This window comes from Leuciscus leuciscus (genome assembly GCF_965113295.1).
Source record: "Leuciscus leuciscus genome assembly, chromosome: 14".
Taxonomy (NCBI): Eukaryota; Metazoa; Chordata; class Actinopteri; order Cypriniformes; family Leuciscidae; genus Leuciscus; species Leuciscus leuciscus.
In genome coordinates this window covers 3308272-3334093 of record NC_138738.1, presented here as the reverse complement: position 1 = coordinate 3334093, position 25822 = coordinate 3308272, and the positions used below count along the sequence as shown (strand labels likewise).

Below are 25822 nucleotides of genomic sequence, written 5' to 3'. Positions count from 1 at the left end.
CGTGTTTGTGCTGTTCCGTAAGTAAGTAAATGATAAATTCATAAATGATAAATGTATTTTAATTGTCTAATGTATGGAATATATCATGTACTTCCTATTTATTTTATTTTTGCATTTTTAAATCTGTTCAAACTGAAATTAAATAGGTTTTTTTCTAAGGATAATTGTTTGTAGCTCAATTATTGTTCGCATAGGAACTTTAGCGCAGGTACTTTTATTTTGAAAACAGCGCCATCCACACCGTCTCTCTAAGCGATCCGCACGCAGTTTCGCACAGGATCATCCCCGCAAGGTTGCGGCAGTTTTGCAGCAGAACATTCATTGTGATTACTTGCTCAAACAGGGCGACGCAGGAAAATCGTCGGATATATTCCAGGTTCACATGGTAACGGTAAGGATTTGATCCGACAAAACTCTTCTCAGGAATGTGAAATTCTGGAGCTCCCCACTGCATCCATTGTTATAAAATGTAAGCTAGTTTGCTAGCTGACCTATTAGTCGAAGCATCAATTATTATTTTTCTTGATTGTAAAATGCCGTGAAGCTAGTTTTGGTTCTAAGAATGCAATGTCCGAATCGGTTCAACTACGCGACGAGTAAAATAAACTCACACGAATGAATTTCAGAACAGCGGAGCATCAACTGTGTGGAGTTACGGAGCAACATGGCGTCCTTTCGAGAACCACGCCAGGCAAAGTGTGCGCGGTCTTCCCTGCAGCTTTTATGTGTGCAGAATATGCACAATCTGCATCTTTTTCTTGTGAATACGCGGTTTATATCGTTTGCAGTAATATTTGCGCATTCTTTTTCGCGGTTTGGTTTTGACTGACGTCGCTGCACGGTCACAAAATGGCGGAAGGGTTGTTGTGGCGCTGACGGGGCTTCGCGCGGTCCGTTTTCATTTGTCCGTTTTCCGTGGCTCTGCTTTTTTGAGTAGTAAGAAGTCCTGTAAATAAGACAATGGAGGCTGATAGACAGTGTAACAATTAAAATATTGAATTAAAAGAAATTTTACCGTTGCAGTTTATTGTTTTGACTCTTTGAACTACGTGAGACCAGCAGGAACTGGTTTGTTTCTGGCTGTACACTTTAACAAAATTAAGTTTTAATATTAACGTATTAAAGATTGTAATAGAGTGTCAAAGTCCTGAATCATAAGTGTAACTTTTTCATATTAAGCCCGTAAACACTAGAACACAGTAAAATATTCTGATTTAGAATATTTACATATTAGTTCAATTTTGAACTAATCCTGATGTCATATTGAGAAATGTATTAAGAAATGCCTGTCAGAGATTTCCTTTCTGTCCCAATCTCGTTTGAACAGTACAATACATTGTATAATATCTTGTGATTGACTATATATATCAATCTGAATTACACAGTTTTTCACTCTCCATTGTTGGATTTTTCAGACTTTGATATTCTTGAGGAAAAAAAACAAAGACGTTTAAGGTGGAACGGCCAACATTTGTCTGGTAAGGTGTTGCACAGTTTTGGAAAAAGAGTATCATGATTGTTTTGCAACTTGCCAAAAATGTCACAGATGAGAACTCTGAAGCGGACCACAAAGACTACAGCATCCGTGAGCTCTTAACATCCAACATGCACAATAACGAGTGGGCCAAGAAACTGCTTGACGATTCCTTTCGGATGATTTCTTTCATCGTCATTTTCTTCAAACATCACCGTCTATGTTGTGGATACCGACATAAGCCATTTTTTTAAAACTTTGAACAACCTGCAAGTGATTTTTGGGGAGCATTTTATGTTTATCCCCATGAACTTTTGTCTATTTGGTTGGCACAATTCAAGATTTGTTGGTTACCTTCAACGCCAAGGTCCCATATTTTCCGTCATGTGTTCCCGTGGAAACATGTTTGTGGTCAGTTCATCCAACAGGGTTTCCTTTCGTCTTCACCCACAATTTTTCATCAAATACTTCATTTTAAAAAGCGGCGAGCGCAATCTGAGCTGCGTGTTTGCATGAGAATGTTACGGAGATGAAGTGAGCTGGACAACTCTAGGCCTCCTGCGATCAAGGGCCCACTAAGACAATTTTTTCAACGTTTTAATTAGTAAATAACCATGTTTTTGTCACTTAATCCGGCAGCAAAACACCGCGTATGATGTACACTGTACTTAAAAATTCTACCTGTTGTGAAGGCTCTCAAGTTTGTCTTTAAAGTCAACATGTAGGGAATTACAAAAAGCAGATTGGTTGAATGACTATTCATTCAGGCCTGAATACTGTGCATTAAAGTAAATCTGGTCAATTTTGATTTCATGTTGACTTTAAAAGACTTCTGCAGTGTTTTGTTACTTTGCCCAGACATTTTACCTCTGGAATCTCTCTTTTCTTACATGTCGATGCATCTCGTCAAATTCAAGACCTTGGGGGAAATATAGCTAATCATATAGTCTTGTATCTAAAATCAACTGCAAGCGTTCCTTGAAAACGGGCCATTGAACCTAAAGCTCGTAGAGGCATGTCGCACAGAAGAAGTCGGAGTGGTACGCCACCCTCGTACACCACCAACAGCAATGACCCTCGTGACCTGGAGCGAAGGATTTTTGTTGGAAATTTGCCCACGGCGCACATGGCGAAGAAGGACATGGAGGATCTGTTCAGGCCATATGGGAAAATACAGGGTTAGTAGCGTATAAATTCAACGACTTATTTAGACGTTTCGGAAAAATAGTAGCCTATTTTATAGTGTTCGCTGCAGTTTTAATTTGTTTTATCCACCGTTCTTTAGACTTTAGTTGCGATTTTCAGAAAGCAAGGGAAGCTTAGGCCAAAAATCCACCAACAAACGCCTTTTTTTTGCGTAAAACGAAATGATTGTTCCCTTTTTCAGCTTTGTCCCTGTTTCGTGGGTACGGATTTGTGCAGTTTGAGCGAGTGGAGGATGCCGAGGCTGCTAAAGCCGGACATAACGGTCGAATTTATAGAGGTTATAAACTAGGTAAGGTCTGATTTAGTATTTAAACATTGAAGTAATTTGAGCAGTTTTTACATCTAAATTTTTAAATTTTAACTTCAGATCAATAAAACTTAGGACCAGTTAATTGTATGATTCTAATTTTACTGTAATAACTGCAATGTGGTGAATCTAATAAAGCCAAACTTTACCTTAAAATATGGTCCTTATGTTAATCGCATAATAGGGTCTAGTTTTTCCCCTCTACTCTTGAGTTTTTGTTTGTGACGGTATAAATAAAAGCTATAAATTCAATTGGCACTTTTCACAAATAGATTACATAAGTCCCAATGTTTTCCCATTTCACTGGTTCTTTTTGTCTGTAATTATAGTCTTGTTAAAATCGTACAACGGTATTGTAATTTTGACGACAATGGTTTTTGATCTATTTTTATTTCACTGTCCCATTACACTATTTGTGCAAAGTTCCAGTTATTGTTGGTGGTTTAGTCGAGAGGTATTTAATAATAAGTGTTTACGGCTGGGGAATCTCAAACACTGACGTACACATGGGCGAACAGGTTCACTAGATCCTTAACTGCTTTTTTTCTTCCCCACATTGTAGTATTTACTTTCAACTTACTATTGAAACTTTGGAAATGCTTATAATTTAAACACAACAATGTTAAATGTTCATCCTCTCAGTTAAAAAAAACACACAAAAAAACTCGTTTGGCTCTGAAAATATTTCCGTCTTTTGTCATGTTGAACGTTTGGATTGGTTTATTTTCAGATGTAAATATGGCAGCGGAGAGACGACAGAATAAATCCAGGTCAAGCCCTCCACGCAGGTAAAGTATCGTTGGGATTTTTGCTAATGAAGACGACATCTATCGAGAATTTTGGTAAACGTTTTTTCCCTCCACAAAAGGAATTCATCGAGAGAGCTAGAGAGTACATCAATATCATTGTCGGGTGCGCAAAACCGGTCCAGTCAATATTTCTCGTGGCTATTCGATTTTTAGTTTTGTTCTATTTTTTTCTTTCTTTCCCTTTTCCTCACTTTTAGTTGTATCAGAATTAACTGAAATAAAGTTGAAAGGGTAATTTGAGTGCGTTTCCCTTGGTGTGTCTGTGTCTAAACGGTGTGTTACTCATTCTGTTCTCTTACTATGCACAGCTTTCAAAATCGTCAACCTGGCAATCGTTGCTTCCTTCTTAAAACATTCTCAAAATCCTAATTATTTCATGTGTTCAGATGGGATGGAAACAATTAAAACGAATAATTAAAGCAATTTCAGTCGTTCATTCAATTGTTGGATGATATTTAGTTTTGGAGGTGGTTGTTTGTCTCTCCAGTCAGTTCTTCATCACCTCCTCGATTTTAAAAAGAAAATAACTTTATCATTGCACTGACGTGGAACAGAGTTGCGGTTCATCGCGCTGGTTTATGCTAAAGAAGTTTTAAATTAAAAACTCTTGCTCCAAGGCTTAATTTAAGTACAAAAATTATTTTGATTTGACAAAATAAAAAGAGCATTATTATCACCATGTGAATCCTGCTGCTCTTTTTTTTTTTTTTTGACATAAATTTGACTCAATGGAACTAAAGGACACTAATGGTAACCTCAAAAAGATATTTGCCATTACATTCGTTTTTTTGGAGAGCGCTATATTGAGAGTTTGCAACAGAGCATTGTTTTAAAGCGAAATGAAGTGAATTTTGCGAAAGATAGGATTAATAAATGGCACCACCCTCTCCTGCAACAGTGTCTGGCTGTCGCAAAACTCTGAAAGTGTATAAATGAATGAGATTTTCTGGTAGAAATGATTTGTTTTACAGTTTTTCACAAAGTCTTCTTTGTGTTTACCTTTTGACTAACATTTTGTAACAGTTTTTAAGTACTTTATGATAAAATTAGTTGTCTAATAGAGCTGTTTTGGGGCTAAAGTGTTTAGTTGGCATGTGTTGACTAGGTGTGTTTTGTCTGTTCAGGCCATCCAGCGCTTACGGGGACAGTCGAGAGCCCCGTCCTCGTTCTCGGTCCCCGGTGCATGGGCGAGATTCTCGAGACCACCGTGAGAGTCGAGAGATGAGGGGGGATAGTCGTGAGCCACGTCCCGGTCCACCTCGTGATCATGAAACTCGAGCCCATGAAACTCGAGCCCCCCCAGCTGAAGACAGATACAGGGCGTCAGAGACCAGGGAGAAAGATCCTTCCTACAGGTGCACACACACACAATGCATTTGGTTTATTTTGTAGTTTTGCATTTATATCACTTTTCCTCATCTAAACAATATTACTGTGTTTCCACAGAGAGGAAGGTTACGACCGTTATTACCGTGGAGATTACGACTATTACCGGAAGAAAGAGGAGCCGTACCCGGAGCGCTTCAGAGAACCCTGGAATGGCAGGAGAGAGTCAGAGGGTTGGTTTGACATTTACAACTGTTCTGAAATAAAGCGAATATTTATTAGCTAAGAAAATTCATCCCGTTTTGAAGATCAAGGTTTTTTTATATTTAAGAAAATTCAACATGTATCTATTTAAATAAACGTCAATGAAAGGCAGTACAACAAATGCTACTGTTGTTTTTGCGTTAACGTAATGAGAATTTTGTGAAATGTATTATGAAAATCACAATGGAATAAATCTTTAACGTACTTTAAATATGTAAATATTAATAACTTTATTTGACAGTGTCCTTGTTACATGTACTTACCATAGTAATAACATTAAAATATGCATAATTGCATGCAACTAACCCTCAACCAAACCCTAAAGTAAGTACATGTAGTTGCTTATTATTACTCAGTACTTAAATATATAATTACACTGTAACAATGACACCGTAAAATAAAGTGTAACCAAAATATTAAATAAAGGCACATTCTTGGTTGTTTTATTGAGTTTTCCCAAGTAGTGTTTGATTTGTGATAGTGGTAATGCTCTAACAGTCACCGTTAGCATCATTGGGATTCCTGTTGGCTTAGTTTATGATGGAACAAAGTTTAATTGATATGTTCACAGTTTTGCTCACAGACGGTTTTGCTAAGCGTTTAGTTCTGAATTTACAGATGAGCGAGTGCGTCCCGAAGAGCGCCGTAGGAACGAACTTTACCGTCAATATTATGAAGAGCTGCAGAGGCGCTATGATGCTGAGAGACCGGTGGATTGTTCCGTCATAGTCGTCAACAAGCTGCAAAAGTGAGTCCTGCGACTACATTTCTCAAAGCATCTTTAACAAGAAATGATTTCCTAGAGACACAGTGTCATTTTCTGCTCTGCGCTTGTGTGCAGGGAATATGCGGAGACGGTGGGCAGGAAGGTTCGGGATCTGGGTATGGTTGTGGATCTCATCTTCCTGAATACTGAAGTATCCTTGACCCAAGCCCTGGAGGATGTAAGTCGGGCTCGTACACCCTTTGCCATCATCATCACCCAGCAGCACCAAGTACATCGTTCCTGTACTGTCAACATCCTCTTTGGGACCCCGCAAGGTATGTATCCTTCCTCAAAGAGTTTAATGTTTGATGCCAATTTACTTGCATATCAGCGTTAAGCTTAAAAATCCAATGTGACACCTATATTCTTGAACGAAGAACCACTAGCAAAACACTCTTAAAGGGATACTTCACCAATTAGCATTACGCTTTGTATCAGTAGAAACCCGGTAGTATTATGGGATGACCGTGCTTCCCTCCCTCATGTCCCCCTGAGACGAGAGATTTCTGTATTGTGTGTCTGGAAAAAAAACTAAGATGATGCAAAAGTCGTCATCAGAGGCTTTTCTGTCCAGAGGCGAGAGACTACAGCCAATAGGAGGAGCTCGTCCCGCATGTCTTCAGCCCGCCCATAGGGGGATCTCACGATAAAACGCTGTCTTTTCAGTTTCGAGTCGACTAGTAGCCTAGCTGTATCATTTCTCCCGATACTGCCCTCTGTAACCGGCAGGCGTGGCTTGGGAGTGTCCTCGTAGGGCAGCGAAGCAAGTGCATTCTGGGAGATGTTGTCTTTCATCCACATGAGCCAAAAATACATTTTCTGGCTTTTCTCAGTCTAGAAGGCACCAACTTACTAAATTTCACATCCCTTTAATATACAATAGTGTATGTTCGTACTGCACTCGACTCGGACTACAATCCACTTAAGCTAAAATGAACATTTTACCACAAGATCCCCTTTCTCCTGCAGAGCACAGGAACATGCCCATGCAGGATGCCATGGTGCTGGTGGCCCACAACTTTGAATCCTTTAAAGTTGAACACCGCACTAAAGAAAGGGACGAGATTGCGAGGAAGGCGGCCAAGATGGCCGATGATGTGTTGATGAGAGAACACGAGAGAGAGGGCCATCCCGTCTCCCTTCTGACCCCCATCACACTGCTGTCGGAGGGCAGGTACGTCAACAAACACTACCGTTCAAAAGTTTGTGGTCTAATGTTTTTGAAAGAAGTCTCTTCTGCTCAGCAAGGCTGCATTTATTTGACCAAAAGAAAGTCATATTTTGAAATATTACAATTTAAAATTCAATTTATTCCTGAATTGTCAGCATCATTACAGTCTTCAGTGTCACATGATCCTTCAGAAATCTTTCTAATATGCTGATTTGCTGCAAACTTGGAATGGTGGTGTACATAGAGTAGTGCAGGCATGACCTCAGAACCTGGAAGACTAATCCGCTTTATGCAAATTTGGTTTTATAATAGGATTTTTCTATTTGAGTAAAATAAAGCCTATGGTAATCATAACATGATGATACTTGGGCGTTTTGTTCTACAACGGTAACTGCACACATTCACCCTGAACTGCCTTATCTAGTTACTTATTAAAAATTTATGTTTTCAAAAATGAACGTTTCCTCTGGGTTTGTGTATGTTACGTTGTAGAATAAAACGTCAAAGTATCGTCAAGTTATGTTTCACCACAGGCTTTATTTTACATGCAAATTGAAAAAACCTCATTATAAAACACCATAGGAAAACCTCAGAGGAACCAGCGGTGAATTAGACTTCCTGGTTCTGATGTCATACCTGCACCACTACATTACTGCGGCTCTTGTTAGAATTTACAGTAGTAGTTTGAATTTTCTGTAACAAATTGATTCGTAAATGGAATAAAATGTAACCAATCGAGACTGAACTGACAGGAATGAATGACATCGTTATACAGTTCACTAATGTTTTATTTGCTCTATTGAAATTTGTTTCTTTGTTTACCTGAATAATAACTAGAAGGAAAAAAAAGTTAGCTTAAAAGGTCACATGCCATTTGCTTTAATTAAAGCTCATTAAAATGTATGTTATCTAGTTTTCATTTATCGAAATTTGCATGGAGAATCTTGACATTTTATTAAATTGTATTAAATTTCTCTCTCAGGTTTATGACTCCAGATGAGATGGCCAGGCTCATTGACTACCTGAGAGACAAACGTGACCGTCTTGTCAGAAGCGGTACCGATGCAGGTAACTTCATTGGTTCTCATCTCAATGTTGTATTTACTGCGTTCACGCCATGTCGTAATTATCGTAACGATTCTGAACTACGGAGCTTTATTTACGGTAACTACGACATGGCGTGAACGCACCTCAGGGTTCGTACGTTTTGAAAAAACCTGGAAAAGTTATGGAATTTGAAAAATGCAAATTCCAGGCCTGGAAAGGTTTTGAAAAAATAAAAAGACCCAGAAAGTTTTGGAAAAGTCATGGAATTTTTTTTTTTTAACACAGCATAATATGTGATTAATACCAAAACTGTTTAATAAAAAAAAAAATTTCGCGTTGTCTTAACGTCCTTATATTCGGGCGGCATAACGTTCAATCACTTCCGATTCACTCACTTGTTGCGATGTTGCCTGAGGCGAAGTCGGTGCTGACAGAAATTTAATTGAAATGCCAGGAAAGTGGCACGAGCATGGTGACATCGCGTTTCTCTCATGCTTGCTTTCACTGCGTGATGTGTCAGTGCAGTTATAGATGTCCCCAAATGAGTTTTTGTCTTATATTTATATCATATTATGTTGTTATATTAGAATATCACATGAGCAAGAGTGCCGTTTTCCTGTGCATAATTGCAAATGTGCTATTTATTTTATACAACAGTTAAATTAACAATAAAGTTAACATTGTGAGTTACTTTTTGGACACAATATTGTCAATTTTCACTTTATATCGCCGACGAGAATTTCATAATGAAGCCGTAGTCCAACAGACATCGATGATTTTTTAAATTTATTTAATGAAATCCGCGTTTTGAACGAATAATTTTAACGATTCAATGAACAATCACTTGTTTTTTGAATGAATCAGCCGTTTGAACAAATCGGTTGAATAAATGACTCCAACAACTCGCTTATTCATATTTAAAGTATCCTTTAATACTGAGGACACTGTACATGTATTTTATCCTGTGTCCTTCAAAGATCTTGCACTTTATTTTGGATTGTACCACATAAATTGTCATCCATTTTATTGTGAAACCTCTGAGGGTAAACTTTAACACATATTTTTATTCTTATAATGTCGACTGACATTTTCAGGAATACATAGTCATGGAAATGTGCCGAAAAGTCATGGAAAAGTTATGGAAAAGTCATGGAAAAGTATTGGTTAAAATGTGTATGAACCCTGGCACCTTTACACTTTACCAATCAAGCCTTACCTTTCACTGTTTTTGGCCACCTTTGACTGGTTACTGTACTAAAATATACACAAATAATATTGCTACTCTATTATAATATACACATTAATATTATTGCCCGATATATCGATATCAGGCTTTTTAACTCCCTAATATCGGCAAAAATCCATATCGGTCGGGCTCTACACTTTACCAATCAAGCCTTACCTTTCACTGTTTTTGGCCACTTTTGACTGGTACTGTACTATAATATACACATAAATAATATTTGCCGATATCAATATGAGGCTTTTTTTACTCCCTAATATCGGTATCGGCCCCCAAAAATCCATATCGGTCAGGCTCTACACTTTACCAATCAAGCCTTACCTTTCACTGTTTTTGGTCTCTCAAGGTTCACAACTTCCTCCTACGTCCCTCGAACCCTCTCAGACGACACAGGCTTTATCGGTGCCAGCTCAACCCACGTACTCCAGCCTGACCCTCCATTCCACCCACCTGACCCCTACATCGGCCCCGGCCCCCACCGCCGCCAGCCAACAGCAAGAGCTCCAGGCTAAAATCCTCAGCATCTTCAACAGCGGCAGCGGCGCATCTTCAGTGTCCAGCCCGGTTCAGGCTCCCCAAACACAGGGTTACGGCTCCAGCCTCGGCCCTCAGAGCGGCGGCCTCCAGTCTTCTCACGGTGTCGCCGGCATACCCAAAATAGCTGCCGTCCAGCCTCAGAGCATGATGAACCCTCGGCCGACTCTAAGGCCTCCTGGTTCTCGTATGCCGGGGCCGACGGGCCCTCCGAGACCGGCTGTCAACACAGGCTCTGGGATCAACTTCGACAACCCCAGCGTGCAGAAGGCCTTGGATACGCTCATCCAGAGCGGCCCCATTAACCACTTGGTGAACATGGGATCTGCGGGTCAAGGGCAGCGGCCGTCGCAGGGGATGGGCCAGAGCATGGATCCATCGCCCATGTCACATTATTCCCGCCATTACTGATATTATTCAATTTGATAAGAATCGAGAAGTCGGCGTTGCTCTGAATCATCGTAAATTATTCTTTTTTTTTTGGTTCCTGTGTCATTTGTGATAAACACACAAACGCATTGTGTGAAGTTTTACGGTTTTATTTTTATTTTTACTCTAATGTGTTAGATGAAACCTTTACAGAGCATGATTGTGTAATGCATCGATAGATGGGAAAAACATTTCTGTTGTTTTATATGGAATTTGTGCATTGTATATACCAGCCAACTTCTGAATTAATAAATTCATTTTTAGATACAAATATTCTTGACTCTCTTCAATATGTTCCACAGCTTTTGATTGGTTTCTAAACTAAAGGCTGAAAGACACAACCTTTGCCCCAATTTGCAGTCTGGACGCACCGACGTTAAAGGGTCTAGATTTTGTCGGTCAGAATTCATAGAAAATTGCAGTGTGTGATTTTTGTCGTTGATATTTTAAACTGATTGCAAAATTATTTGTCATACGCTCCTGCACTTAAATATATTCTTTATTCGTATCAGTAGTTTATGAAGAACATTTAACATTCATGAAATCTTTGTAGTGGAAAAAGGTTCTTCAGTTTATTAAAATGTTCTCCACGCTAAAAAATGTGGGTAACACTTTACAATAAGGTTCATTAATTAGCATTAGTTAACTACCTTAGTTAACATGAACTAATAATGAACCAAACTTCTACAGCATATAGATATTAATTTCACCATTTACTAATATGTTATTAAAATGAAAGGTATTTGTTAACGTTAGTTAATGCTCTGTGAACTAACGTGAACAAACAATGAACAGCTGTATTTTTATTAACTACCATTAAAAAAGATGAATAAATACTGTAACAAATGTATTCCTCATTGTTAGTTAATACATTAACTCATGTTAACTAATTAACCTTATTGTAAAGTATTACCAAAAATTGGTTCTTTTACTGCGACCTGTGTTCATTTCAACACAATTGAGTAAAAAAAAAAAAAAAAAATTACATCAAAGTTGACAACACGCATATAACGAGTTCATATATCATACTACGTTTAAAATATTTGTCGTGGAATAATGCACACAGTCACTTTGGTTTTAAAATATACAAAGCAATGTAATCTGACCAATTCATTAAAAAGTAAGATAGTATTATACAGTAGTCAACATCTGAAGAGGATCAAAACCATTCATCAAAGTTAAACAATACCTGTTCATGTCTCAGGACAACTTTGATGAACTGTTTCGATCCACTTCAGATGGATTCAAAATGTATATTGAACAGATATTGTCCTAACTAACATATTTTCCCAGTTCTTTGTCTATTTCTGCAGCATCATGTTAGGAAACACAGCTCAAATATCAAAATCCTGCTCCACATGTCATTAAACATCAAATAAGATCAGATTCGCTGTGATTGTTTGGCATTGTGCACCATTTTCACTTTCAGTGTGGAAAAGTTAGGCTATTTGTTGCTGGAAATGATGCCTGGTTTACATTAAATGCCAAATTCATTGTTGTTTAAAGGTAAACAAAAAGTTTGCTACTTTAATTCAATAAAACACTATTACTGGAATATGCCTAAATAAGTATCAACAGTATTTAGTTCATTAAGGAAGATCTCAACACTTACCGTCTCTGCTCAACAAACCCTGCTTTGGTGAACTTGAATCGATTGATTTTGCACCGGAAAACTGGAACAAATACTTCAGAAGAATTGACTGAGAAATGAATCAGAATATGAGAGGAAATTGGATTCACAATGATGTGAATTGGTTTGTTTCGATATATTTTCAGCACTTCTCTCAGGAAAATGTCTTTAAATCACAGCCAGTTCAGATCTGGGAGTCTGAATACTAATGACCTCATGATATGAATCAGGTGTGTAACATAAATGACATCCAAACCGAGTGTTAGAGCCTCTGGACCAGAACTGAGAACAACATCTGGGAATAAAGACTCCATCAAATAATCCGTAATAAAATGGTATTCGTTTATTGCATTTTGTGCTGACAAATCTATAAAATGGAATGGGAGTTTTGCAGAAGCCATAGAGATAAAGCATTTGAAATGTAAGATAAAACTACATTATTTTCTTTATGTACCATGAAACACAATAGAGAATACTCATTATTTATCTTTTTAAAATATCCAACTTACACTGACACAGAAAATAAACACCTCAACACTATATTTACAGGACCCTCGTCCACCCTTGCCTGTGGTCCCAGATCTGCTGTGTGTACGTCACTGTACACACACACACACACACACTCACACTCACACTCACACACCACTGAAAAACACACAGGAACACACTACATGGCAATATGACCGTAAAACCCCGAAACAGACAAAAAATTCTACTTGTGAAAGATCTGAAAATCATTTCTTCTCCACTACATTCCCTTTCAAATGTTCATACAAAATGTTTTCATTTCAAATGAATCAAAAACAAGCCTGAGGGATTCAGCCGTTTTCCATGTAAAACTAATGTTCTGATCTAGAATTAATTGCAATATCATTTGCAAAATCACTGAACAAGTCGACGACTCTCGCATGTCCTGCAAATCAGCCGTTCGAAGAAGCAAAGCCGAGACAACGCATGATTTTGTTTATTAATTCCACTTATAGATGTCTCAGATTGTTTACTTCAGCAATATCTAACTTGCAGCCATGCTGTAATAAAGCATAAATATACATAAATATAAATATATAAGAAATGGTCCAATCAAATTAGTAGGGGAGTCACTATATATATATATATTTTTTTTAATATTGTAGCAAATAGTCATTGAAGTTTAATTTAAGTACAAATCTTGATATAATCATGATTTAAAAAAATTTAATAAACCATAGGCATTGCACTTTTAGAAGATTCGTTAACATATAGCTGCCAATTTGTGCATTTAAGGCATGAGTAGAAACTGGAGCAAATAATAATGATTTTACAGCTTAACATAACAGACCCTCGAGTTTCTTTTTAATTCATTTAGAATGACAGTTTGCACATATCCAGGATAACATAAATAACTTTGGTAATCAGTTCTTTAAATAAACAAATGCAGTAAAAGCAAAATGGTCTTTGTCTTGGCTAAAATACCTATGGTAAAAATAGACCCCATTAACCAATCAATATTCATTCACACTAAAAGAAATCAGTGTGCACAACAGGAACACCAAACATCTGGTAAAAAATAAAACACATTTACAATCAAAACAACTGAAATAAACCGGCGTGAACATAATACTGTATATCACAAAACATTTAAATATTTATATATATTTATATTAGCTTGTTCAGGATAATGTGCATGCGTTGAACAGGACAACGGACCCGGGTCCTGGCTCTATTTTCAACTGCGTCAGATGGTTTAGATTCAGATTTCAATACATTTGGACCCTATCATCGTTCACATGCATGAAGAGCTGTTTCGTTTTCACCAAAGTTACTGGAATATCAAGCAAAAACCTCAGAGGTAAAACGCCATGGGACTAAACTCTTGAAAATAAAGGTTTCGATTTTACAGTCTGGTGCCATTTTAAAGTGGTCGTACACCCAAAAATGAAAAATTTGCCTGTGAAAAAAACCTGTATGAGTTTCTTCTGTTGAACACAAAAGAAGATATTTTGAAGAATGTTGGTAATCAAACAGTTGATGGTCCCCAATGACTTTCAGAGTAGAAAAAAAATACCATGGATGTCAATGGGGATCATCAACAGTTTGGTCATCAACATTCTTCAAAATATCTTCTTTTGTGTTTAACAGAAGAAACTCATACAGGTTTGGAGGGGGAGTAAATGATGACAAATGTTTCATTTTTGGGTGAAAGATCCCTTTGAGCTCTTGTTGTTCTTAAGAAAAAGAACCCAGAAACCAAACCAATGATCCGAAGAACCTGCGATACCAACTTTTTCATATAGCAAGATCTTTGCTGAAACTAAAGAACCATCGAACAACCTTTATTTTCAACAACGTAGGATTAAAACAATAAAGCGAGATTCACATATTGTTTTAGTTTTTTTTTTGGGAGAACATCCAGTGGCGCGGGTCAAACTTCAAAACTGTTATTCAGAGCCCTTTTTTTGTTTCCGAGATGTGTCGAACGCCTCGATATTCCTTGGCAAAGGAATACAGAACACTTGATTTCATTTTTGCTACACACAAGCCAGGCATTTATCGTGAGATGGTGAATAAAGGCAAAAAGATAGACTGTGAATGTGGTGTGTGTCCAATGTCAGTTTGAATAGAGCCAAGCCCAGCAGTGGAAGCGCTTCTTTAGAGTCTTTAATCGATATTTATACGGTGATCACATCGATACAGTGCTCGTAGGTTTGAAACAGTGAAGGGGTGAAAAGTGGGAGGGAAATGTCACCACATCAACTCAGTGATTCGTATTAGAAATATATCTTTTTCTTTTCTTTTTTTACATCTACGTATATTTTTGTAATTTTCAATAAATTACAAGAAATGCTAGAAATTCATGCCAAATAAACAGCAAACACGCACTTTTTAGTTAATTTTTTTTACAGCATAATAAAATCTGAATGTTCAGGTAGTATGTTACTGCGATACACACTCTCGCCACTAGAGGCGTCAGCGCTGAAATGGATCTGGCATGCTCGTGATTCTGGCAACTCAATCGTTACTGGACGTAAATAACGTTAACTTTGTATTTAAAGTGCATTTCTATCTCAGCCACCATAGAACAGATGTGACGCACACTCTAGCATACGAAGCGCGCCGATGAACTACATGTTTCAGGACTATTCAACGAGAAGCAGACTCATGGGCGAACTAGCAACTAAAAATACGCCATACATACCATTTCCCGTCAAAGTAAATATTGCACATTACCGTTAAAAAACAAAAAAAGTTCGTAGAGCATTTTTTTTTCAGTTGTGTACTAAAAGCGTCCTATCAAACACAACAGGGAACGACGACCCTGTAGCTACAGTGTCTCAAGAGCGATTTTATATACAAAGCCAAAAAACAACTCGCTAATCTAAGTGTAACGTTACGCGTGACCTGGATATCGTGGCAACAATTTAAAAAAGCTGCCTTGACAATTTTCCAGGAATTGCTCTTTTCACATTACGAAAATCAAACTTGTCCGACACACACCATGCAAACAGGAGTAAAATGAAACATATCGTTAAGTGTTCGTCAAAAACATCTTCGCGCAAACTAATTGTCGAAACGTCGTCAGAGGCTCAGTCTACGCAGGCAGTACTTCGTTAAAAAATATGTGGCGTTTCGATACTCATTTTGCGTTTTGTTCAGATTCAGTGAACGTTGTTGTCACTTGAAATTACCACTGTTCAACGAAATGAGGAAATTTAAAAGAAACAAAACATGATAAAGCTGATTATATAAGGCTGAAGTCGTTTATGCAAACTCAGCGTAAACCCCTCCCCTCGTAAATATACCTTTAAATATTTATTCTTTCGCTCTATGTACACGAACAATCCATATCTATTCATACACTAGCAGCATTCATTACTTATGAGAGGTTTCCCCATGTCTAAACATAACATAATCTGTAATATCTTTGTAAACTACTGTATATACTTTCTTACCAGCGAGTTAATTATATATGTATGTATATATATATATATATATATATATATATATATATATGTATGTATGTATGTATATATATATATATATATATATATGTGTGTGTGTATATATATATATATATATATATATATATATGCAGTTGTTGATATTTCTGTAAAAAACAACTATAAAATAGCCTATATCTCTACAAAAATAAATAATGCAATGAATATATGATTTCCCAATTTCACATATATTATGCTCTCAAAAATACAAACTAATCTAAACTCTATTTGTCTCTGGTCAAAATAAAGACCGAGGATAATCTCTGGTTAATTCTGCATCTCGCTGTTTTGTGATTTGGCTAATACATTACAGTCGCACTGCATAGAGTTCAGATTTATGGATGTCATTTGATCCATCATGCTTTACTAGTGTCATAACAGCTCAATCTAATGCTGCGTTCACGTCGCATCGGAATTACTGTAATTACCAAAGCGACAACTGAGAGTCTGTTCTGAAATGTTTATGGACTCAGACATGATTCATTGCTATGGCAAAGCCCACAACGCCAAAATGGATCCATATGTGGCTTTGTTGATAATGACAGCAATCTACTTCTTCAAAATCATATAAATTCACTTCCTGCAACCGCAGAGTAACACAAAATGACATCTCAGATGGAGCTTAAACTGTTAAAGCCACCGCCATTTTGGATGCTTTTATATAAAGTCGGATCCATCATATAATATGATTTGTTAAAGAAATTTAAAGTCTGAAACTCAGTCACTAATAAAGTGAATGCAGCATTAGTGTTTAAAGTGGCAATGTCATTAATATTTGTTTCTATTCGCAATTTCACATTTTCATTCATATGGCACGAGTGAAATCAAAGTTTGGCAATACAATCAGATGCGATAATACTCTATATAAAGCTCTGTGACATTTCCGTGCGCCTCACCAAGTTCGATATAGATCTATGATATAGCTAATTTATACAGATTTGTAAATGCAACAAACAGAGAGGTTTTTTTTTCATAGCAAAATGGGAAAAAAACTAAAGAAATGGCCAACTTTCATTCGCTCAAGGATGCAATTCACACACACTCACACACACACACACACGCACACTTAATGAATCCACGGACTCATTAAATCATTTGTTACACAGTGGCTGTCAGTGCAGGTTGAGTGCTTGTTGGGAAGGGGAGGTTCGGTACCGTAGTACACGTCAAGCCGCCATAGTGAAGCCTGTAGCCGCACAAAACACCCTGACCCTGTAAAGGCCAACTCACACCACACCGTCACACACTCGGTCGGGTTATGTCGGATCAGTGCTGGCGTCTGTCGGATTTAGACATGCTGAACTGGATTTCGATTATCTGAGCAGTGACGTGGTTTAATCTGTCGGCGTGTGATGGTGTTGTGCGAGTTGGCCTTAAGACAACAGCATTTTTTCACCAGAATCTTCGGTTATTTCACAATAAAAATACTACACCAATATTTTATAATGCCTTATACATAGCGCTATGTACACTACTTGTAGTGGCTGAGTACTTTTTTTTTCTTTCTTTCTCTGTCTTTTTTTTTTTTTTTAGCTCATTCTTTTGCTAATTACAGTGTCGGTTACACTGATAGACTCTTGCTCGCCGCTTTGCTGTCAAGCAGAGAGTCGCACACCCTGCCAGCCTGGTTTTTGGCACATATTGTGACTGTATTTGGCAGGGGAATAGCTAGGAACGACCGAAAACATGGAGGAGGTCGATGAGACAAAACAAATACAGAAAACACAGGTCTTTGTGCAGAGGAACCCGCTTAAAGTCAACGTGAAATGCCGTTCGCAAACCATTTTACTTCCATTTTACCTCGGGAGGATATCTTAAAAATGGGCGAGAGATTCGATAAGATGGATAGTTTGATAACATGTTGACTTTAAACTTCACATTTCACAGTTCACATTAGTTTTAGTTTTTTTTGTATAAACGTATTATTAATCTTTTCACATTTAACGAAGCTGCAGACCAATAGGATCGAGTTCACTTTTCCCCAAGGTTATCAGGAGATCTTTCTTTACCAGAGCAGAAAGATTTCACAGCATCTCTGGCGTAGTTCTGAACGTCGAATCCTTCTTCGCTGACGTTGCATGTCCCATCCTGCATCCTCTTCTTTAAAACAAATAAATAAAAACACAAACAAATCAAGCCCAACCCACCCGCTGCTTCTGATTGGGCGAGAGCAGTGATTGACAGATGATGCAGGAAAGCTACAGCAGAGGGGGCATTGAACAAATACCCACTGACATCAACAGTGCACTTCATTGAACAGTGAAGTGTGAACGAGAGTAGCGCCAAGAGCGATGTTCGGCCAGTGAGAGCTTGGCAGACCAGTAGAACGAATGAAGCTGGTTGACTGAAGGGAATTCTGGGATATTGCTTGGGTCACACTGGGGAATGGGGGGGGCAAATGGGGTTGGGTGACGTCGACATGTTTCTTAAGAGTAGATGGTGATGACCTCGCGACCTCCACCGCGCACAAGGAGGACCCGGTTGAGACCTTCGGTTAAAACCTCCATGAATTCCATGTCTGATTGATGGAGAGTCAAGGAAAGGAGAGGTGCTGTAGAAGATACACACACTACTTTTGCAGTATGTAAATATGGTGCGCAGTATGCAAATTATGTGTATTCCTGAAATACACTATTGTTCAAAAATGTTTGGGGGAGGAAATATTTTTTAATGCTTTGAAATAAGTCTCTTCTGCTCAGCAAGGCTGCATATATTTGATAAAAAAATACAGTAAAACAGTAATATTGTGGAATATTATTACGATTCAAAATAATTGTTTTCTATTTTAATATATTTTAAAATGTATTTTTTTTCCTGTGATCAAAGCTGAATTTTCAGCATCATTACTCCAGTCTTCAGTGTCACATGATCCTTCAGAAATCATTCTAATATGCTGATTTGCTGCTCAAGAAACATTTATGATTATTATCAATGTTGAAAACAGTTGAGATGTTTCATATTTCTGAGGAAATTAATCTTTAGGATTATTTGATGGATAGAAAGTTCAAAAGAACAGCATTTAAAAAAAAATGGAAACTGTAATATTACAAATGTCTTTACTATCACTTTTGATCAATACATTTAAAAAAAATAATAATAATAAAAAAAAACCTGACCCCAAACTTTTGAAAGGTAGTGTATCTGCATTGTATCCAATAATGCATATGCGCTCAATGAGACCTTTTAAAAAACAAAAGCTCCTTTTTGACTTTAGAATTGTTTTAAGTCAAGTCAAGTCAAGTTTATTTGTATAGCGCTTTTCACAATACAGATTGTATCAAAGCAGCTTCACAGTATTAAATTAAAATAATACAACAAAGTTTGTTTCAAGAGGAATTTATTGATTGATAAAATTAAATTAAATATCCCCAAAATATCCCCAACTGAGCAAGCCAAAGGCAACAGTGGCAAGGAACCGAAAAACTCCATCAAGTGACCTAATGGTGTCCTAAAACTCCATCAGGTGACCTAATGGAGAAAAAAAAAACCTTGGGAGAACCCAGGCTCAGTCGGGGGCCAGTTCTCCTCTGGCATTTATGAGCTAGAGGCCGGATTGTAGTTTGAACTGTAGGATTATATGAATGCCTGGCTGAAGAGATGCGACTTTAATCTAGTTTTAAACTGGGAGAGTGAGTCTGAGCAACGAACAGTATCAGGAAGACTATTCCAGAGTTTTGGAGCCAAATGTGAGAATGCTCTCCCTCCTTTGGTGGTTCAGGATATCCTAGGTATGACCAAAAGCCTTGAATTTAGTGATCTTAAAGAACGCGATGGATTATAGGGCGATAGAAGATCCGTTAAATAGACTGGAGCTAAGCCGTTTAGGGCTTTATAAGTCAGTAGCAATACCTTGTAATTAATACGGAACTTTATAGGTAACCAATGCAGTGATGATAAAATCGGTGTTATATGATCATATTTTCTTGATCTTGTAAGAACTCTAGCGGCGGCATTTTGGACTAACTGTAGCTTGTTTATTGAGGATGCAGGACAACCAGCTAATAAGGCATTACAGTAATCCAGTCTCGAGGTCATGAATGCATGAACTAACTTTTCTGCATCAGAAACTGATAGCATATTACGTAGCTTAGCAATGTTTCTAAGGTGGAAAAAGGCTGTTTTTGTAACATATGAAATATGATTTTCAAAAGACAGGTTGCAATCGAGTATAACACCCAGGTCTTTTACTGTAGAGGATAAAGTAACAGGACATCCTATGATGTTAAAGTTGTATTGTGCGAGGTTTTGTGGGCGGTTTTTTGAACCGATAAGTATTACCTCTGTCTTGTCTGGATTTAATAAAAGAAAATTACGCGTCATCCAATCTTTTATATCTTTAACACACTCTGTCAATTTGGAAAATTTAGCGTTTTCATCCGGCCGTGATGAAATATATATTTGAGTGTCATCAGCATAACAATGGAAACTAATTCCATGTTTCCTTATAATATTTCCAAGTGGCATCATATATATTGAGAATAACAGAGGGCCTAACACAGATCCCACCAAAATGGAATAGAAATGAATAATAATTAGAGCTGCACAATATATCGAAATATCGCAAATGTATATATCTTGATATGCATATCGCAACGGCTTGCAATAACTGCGGTCATGAACAAAAGACAAAGAGAAAATCACTCACTGCTCTCGGCTGAATAGCTTTTGTAGCTTTAATAAGAATCAGTATAAATATTTAATTCGTAGAGTGAAAACTAAGCTGTGTTTTAATTTTACATTTGATTATTCAGTTTCTGTTGTTTAATAACCCTAATGCAGGATAACCTGAACCCCTAAACCCTGTGGTTTACACTGATGTTAAAATAACACTTCTTATACTACAGTAAAACACTGATGTTCACTGTCAGAAGTCGTAGGGATACTTTCTCGTCACAAAAAGAATGTGAAATTAATCTAAATATATTTAAAAGAAAATTTACGTTTATTTTACACACTTTAAGCATTATCGTATCACATATCGAATATCACATTATTTAATGAGTTTTCGGATATCGCATTTTTCTTCAATATCGTGCAGCCCTAATAATAATGATCACAGCATTTATCAGGATACAGTTCTCGTCGCCGCTTCTGTTTTTGGGTGGTCCGGGCATGTTGAGCAGGACTAGTTTGGCCTCCTGGGACTTCTTAATGATGACTTCATTGAGTCTGAGAGCAGTGTGCATGCGCCTCACGTTGGACTGGTTTCTGAAAACAATTGATGATAAGCTCACAAACATTCATCAACATCAGTGAGTGTTAGCATGTGTATCGCAGTCAGAGGTGCATCTATACTCACAGGTTTTCCCACTCTCTGTGGCATGACAAAGAAAGACAGAAAGACGAGTGTAAAAGTGTGCAATGCAAAACTGAGTGCAGGTTTAAGCCTTTGCGGGACTCACGGTTTCATGTTGAAGAGGTCTTTGATGGCCTCTGGTGTGGTGGCTCCTACAGGTTTGGCCTTCTCTCCATCACACTTGGCTTCAGTCCATGTCATCTGAACGGTCGTGCCGGGGGTCTCGGCGTCCGCGCTGGGGGACTGAGGAGTGGCCGGGGTGGGCGGGTTGGTGCTCTTGTCATGAATGAGCTGTTCCTGTTGGGACGGGGACACAGGGACAGACTGAGAGGGCAGGACCGGCACATACGCACATATGGAGAATGTCAGGGCAAAAGAAAAGGAAAAGATACAACTGTTAATGCTCGGAGATTAAAAGATTTTAAATAAATGTAGATTTTTTAAATTATAAATCAAAACATATTCAATTAAAATAAATAATTAAATAAATATTACAATACAATGAAAATGACTATGCTTTATAATGAATGATAATAATAAATAATACATAATTATAAAATAAAATAATAAATAGCAAAACAATTAAATTAAATAAGTACAATAAAAATGAGATTATGATGACAATGAAAATGACTATGATTTATAATTAATGATAATAATGAAATAATGAAAATAATGATCCAATTAAATTAAATAGTAAAAAAAATAATCAGATAATTAAAAAAAGTATTCCATTTTAATTATACTTATTTGTTTTGGTTTGGTTTTTAGAATGAAATTAAAAGACAAGTTAAAAATAAAATTCCAATAATTTATTTATTACAGCTATAATAATTAAAAGTAAAAAAAAAAAAAATTTGTTTTAATTGTTTATTCATTCGATTCACATGACGTCACTGTAGCTTTGCGCCGCCATCTTTGCGACCGCCGGTCTCAGTAATGCCTGCAATATGTTGTGCAGTTGGCTGCAACAACAGCCTAAAGAGGAACCCTGAACTGGTATTTTATTCTATACCAAAAGAAGAGAGAATCATTTATTTAAAAGACTTGAAGTCTCATGTTGGTTTGTGGTTAATTATATTTCCATTATACTCTCAGTGGCCAACATTATACAGACAGATATCGACAGATAATGTTTTGTCTTCATTTTATTGTTGGATCTGTTTAAATGCACTTTATCATGGTAAGTTAGTAAGATTTGGGGTTGTTTTGAATATAACTGTTTGTCTGTCTGTTAGTTAATACCTACCTAAATCTAAGAAATATTTTTCTGAAGTTCATAAAGATATTGTCTTCGTCACATGCGCTTTAGATGTTATTTTGTGTAAGTAACGTTAGCTCTGCAGACGATGCATAATATCATCCTTGAAATGCATATTAAAGGACTAGTTCTTCCAAAAATGATAATTCTGCCGTCATTTACTCACCTTCATGTGCAAACCCTTAAGTTTACTTTCCGTGGAAGACAAAGGGACATTTTTGAATATGTAGCCTAATGGAGACTCTTCTTGTCGATGTAATGAAAGTGAATGAGTAACGTTAGCCTACTGGGGGCTGTCACGCAAAAAAAAAAATAATAATAAAAGACAAAAAAACATCACAAAAGTATCATAAAAGTGATCTAATACGACTCGTCCGTTATATTAATATAGTTATTTATTCATATGATAGCTTTATGTGACGAACAAACTGCAATTTAAGTCGTTATATTATAATCACTGATGACCTTACCTCTTGATAGCTTTTAATCGCAGCCGAATCGTGAGTGAATCATTCAAAAAGATTCGACTCGAAAGATTCTTTCATTTCGATATTTGTGTGTATTAAACCTTCTCTCTGTAATTGAACATCTGTTCTTTCGGACAGATATGGCAGTATTTGATCATATTCGGCTGATGTCTCTGGCTGTGCTGATGGACGGATTAGATATATTCATTCATGCTGAACAGCTGCAGATTCATAGATTCATTCATGACATCGCCTCGACTCTCATGAACGCGCGCCATGAAGCTCTATGACTTAAGTATTTCTATATCATGAAAGGCCAATTGGGGCAAGTCTGGGGCAGATAATAATGGACTAAAGAAAACTGGGGGTAACAAATAAGGATCGGAGCCTAAAATATAATTTTTCTCCAGGTATCTCTGTCTCTCTCTCTCATTCAAATGGGCAGTTTGGGCGGCCATACCGGGCGAGTCGGTCGCAAATATGGCGGCGTTCTATTTGTTGTGACGTCGGTGGCATCTATGAATTGCTAATTGTTTTAATTATAATTATAATAATGATTTAATTTTCTTTCAAAAAATAAATAAATAAATATTAAAAACAATGAATTACACCATTAAATCATTAATATGGCTTTTCTAATAAATAAAACATTTACAATATATAAAATAACTTTTGAGAGAGAGAGACAGAGACAGAGAGAGAGAGAGAGAGAGAGAGAGAGAGACAGAGAGAGAGAGAGAGATTGATGGATTCTGCCGTGTCCATTACTCTGAACTGCAGAGATATCAGACAAACAATCAAGTTCAGATCACAGCATGATCAACACATGAGACGTGGCTGCTATTGCCATGTAAGATGAAACCTGTAAAGTCATTCATTAACTCAGATATCTGAAGATTACAAGCACAGAATGACATGAGCATTGGCTCCTCATGCTGTACCTCCTCCTCTGGTTTCTCCTCTTTGCTGCTGGCCGCCGGTTCCTCCGTCACACTGAGCTGGGTCGTGACCGCGGCCGGGTTCTTACGACGGATCGACCCGCGAGAGCTGTCAGTGATGCTCTGGATCTGAAACATGGAGAAGATTCCTGAGATGAGGCCCCGCCCACCAGCAGTGATGTCACGCATAACCAGCCTTCATTACACATATTAACAACTGCATTCCTATACTGCAAAGTAATAGTATTATGTAAATGTGATGTTCCCCTCATCTGCATAAAGTACAGAGTAATACTTAAGTTAAAGTATTTTTACTGTTTAGAATTAAAAGTATCCAGCAAAAATATTTAATAAAAAAAATACTCAAAACATTTCCATATTTAAAAGTAATTTTCTTTTCATTAAATTAACTTTGATGCACAAACTTTGTAAAGCAACATGTTTAATCATAATGTCCTCATTGTTCTGACTATAAAAGGCTGTAAAGCATCACATGTGAAGAATATCGCTGAGATGAATACAGGATTGATGATCAATTATTATAATTATGGACAATTACATTTTACAGTGAAATGGATTTCATTGGCTGAAGTTCAAACTGTAGAGCATTGCAATTCATTATAAATAATAAGGATGAATAAAATAATTAATAAAAAATTAAAATAAATTAAAAATAAAAGCAATCAAAAAATAACACTTACCAAAAAAAGATTCAATATTTAGTGTACCTGTATGTCATGTGACCATTAACCGTCATCAGAGAACCGTAAACATGAGAATATGTTGTTAAATTATTAAAATATTAGCTTAAAAATCTCAGGAGGACATCAAGTAAATAATTTAGGTCAAAGATTGACAAGAAAATGTTTAGGAATCCTTGGTCTAAATGAAATTGAACATAGAATAAAGTATGGTTTTCTGTTACAAGCGATCACAGGTGAAAGTGTTGAGGATGGACGTCTACCTCCCGTTCCCGCTCAGTCTTGGTGAGGTTGATCTGCTTCAGGATCTGAGATCGCTGCTCCATCACCAGGGTTTTCTCATACGTGTACGCTGAGATATCACTGTCGTGCTGAGGAGAGAGAGATGCAATAATAGCTTTCAATAGAGTTACATAGAGTTTTTACATAGAGATACAGAGTTTCATAAAGGAATAGCTGACCCCAATATAAACACTTTTTCATCTTCTGCTCCAACTACTCCAAAACAATGTAAAAGAAAATTTGCAATTGCGAATTTATATCTTGCAATTCATACTTTTTTTTGCAATTGTGAGTTCATATCTCGCAATTCTTACTTCTTTCTCGTCATTGTGAGTTTATATCTCGCAATTCTGACTTTTTCTCGTAATTTTGAGTTTATATCTCGCAATTCTTACTTTTTTCTCGCAATCGTGAGTTTATATTTCGCAATTCTTACTTTTTCTCGTAATTGTGAGTTCATATCTCGCAATTCTTACTTCTTTCTCGTGATTGTGAGTTTATATCTCGCAATTCTGACTTTTTCTCGTAATTTTGAGTTTATATCTAGCAATTCTTACTTTTTTCTCGCAATTGTGAGTTTATATCTCGCAATCCTTACTTTTTCTCGTAATTATGAGTTTATATCTAGCAATTCTTACTTTTTTCTCGCAATCGTGAGTTTATATCTTGCAATTTATACTTTTTTTGCAATCGT

General features: G+C 37.0%; 2 protein-coding genes across 9 annotated transcripts in view; one reads left to right on the top strand and one right to left on the bottom strand.

The window, feature by feature from the left end:
- Positions 1-231: 231 nt before the first annotated feature.
- ncoa5 (nuclear receptor coactivator 5) lies at positions 232-10847 on the top strand. 3 transcript variants are annotated; one of them, XM_082136402.1, is made up of 11 exons: positions 232-391; positions 2392-2652; positions 2862-2969; positions 3718-3775; positions 4921-5151; positions 5243-5355; positions 6005-6134; positions 6228-6427; positions 7122-7326; positions 8306-8391; positions 9960-10847. In XM_082136402.1, the coding sequence occupies exons 2-11, from the start codon at positions 2490-2492 to the stop codon at positions 10556-10558; spliced, it is 1893 nt and encodes a 630-aa protein (XP_081992528.1). In that variant the 5' UTR covers positions 232-391; positions 2392-2489; the 3' UTR covers positions 10559-10847. The 3 variants fall into 3 exon arrangements, with proteins under 3 accessions (XP_081992528.1, XP_081992529.1, XP_081992530.1); XM_082136403.1 differs by lacking the exon at positions 2392-2652; XM_082136404.1 differs by lacking the exons at positions 2392-2652; positions 2862-2969 and having other exon boundaries at positions 235-391.
- A 4589-nt stretch (positions 10848-15436) lies between these two features.
- slc12a5a (solute carrier family 12 member 5a) overlaps positions 15437-25822 on the bottom strand; it is a 179378-nt gene continuing 168992 nt past the window's right edge. For 3 of the 6 annotated variants that reach the window (XM_082136337.1, XM_082136340.1, XM_082136342.1), the window contains 6 exons: positions 25110-25217; positions 24149-24274; positions 21586-21803; positions 21483-21497; positions 21258-21391; positions 15437-18701 (listed from right to left, as the gene is read on the bottom strand). In XM_082136337.1, coding sequence (XP_081992463.1) covers positions 18610-18701; positions 21258-21391; positions 21483-21497; positions 21586-21803; positions 24149-24274; positions 25110-25217 — 693 coding nt within the window. In that variant the 3' untranslated portion in view covers positions 15437-18609. The remainder of the gene's footprint in view (positions 18702-21257; positions 21392-21482; positions 21498-21585; positions 21804-24148; positions 24275-25109; positions 25218-25822) is intronic. The other 3 variants (XM_082136339.1, XM_082136338.1, XM_082136341.1) reach the window with 3 other exon arrangements.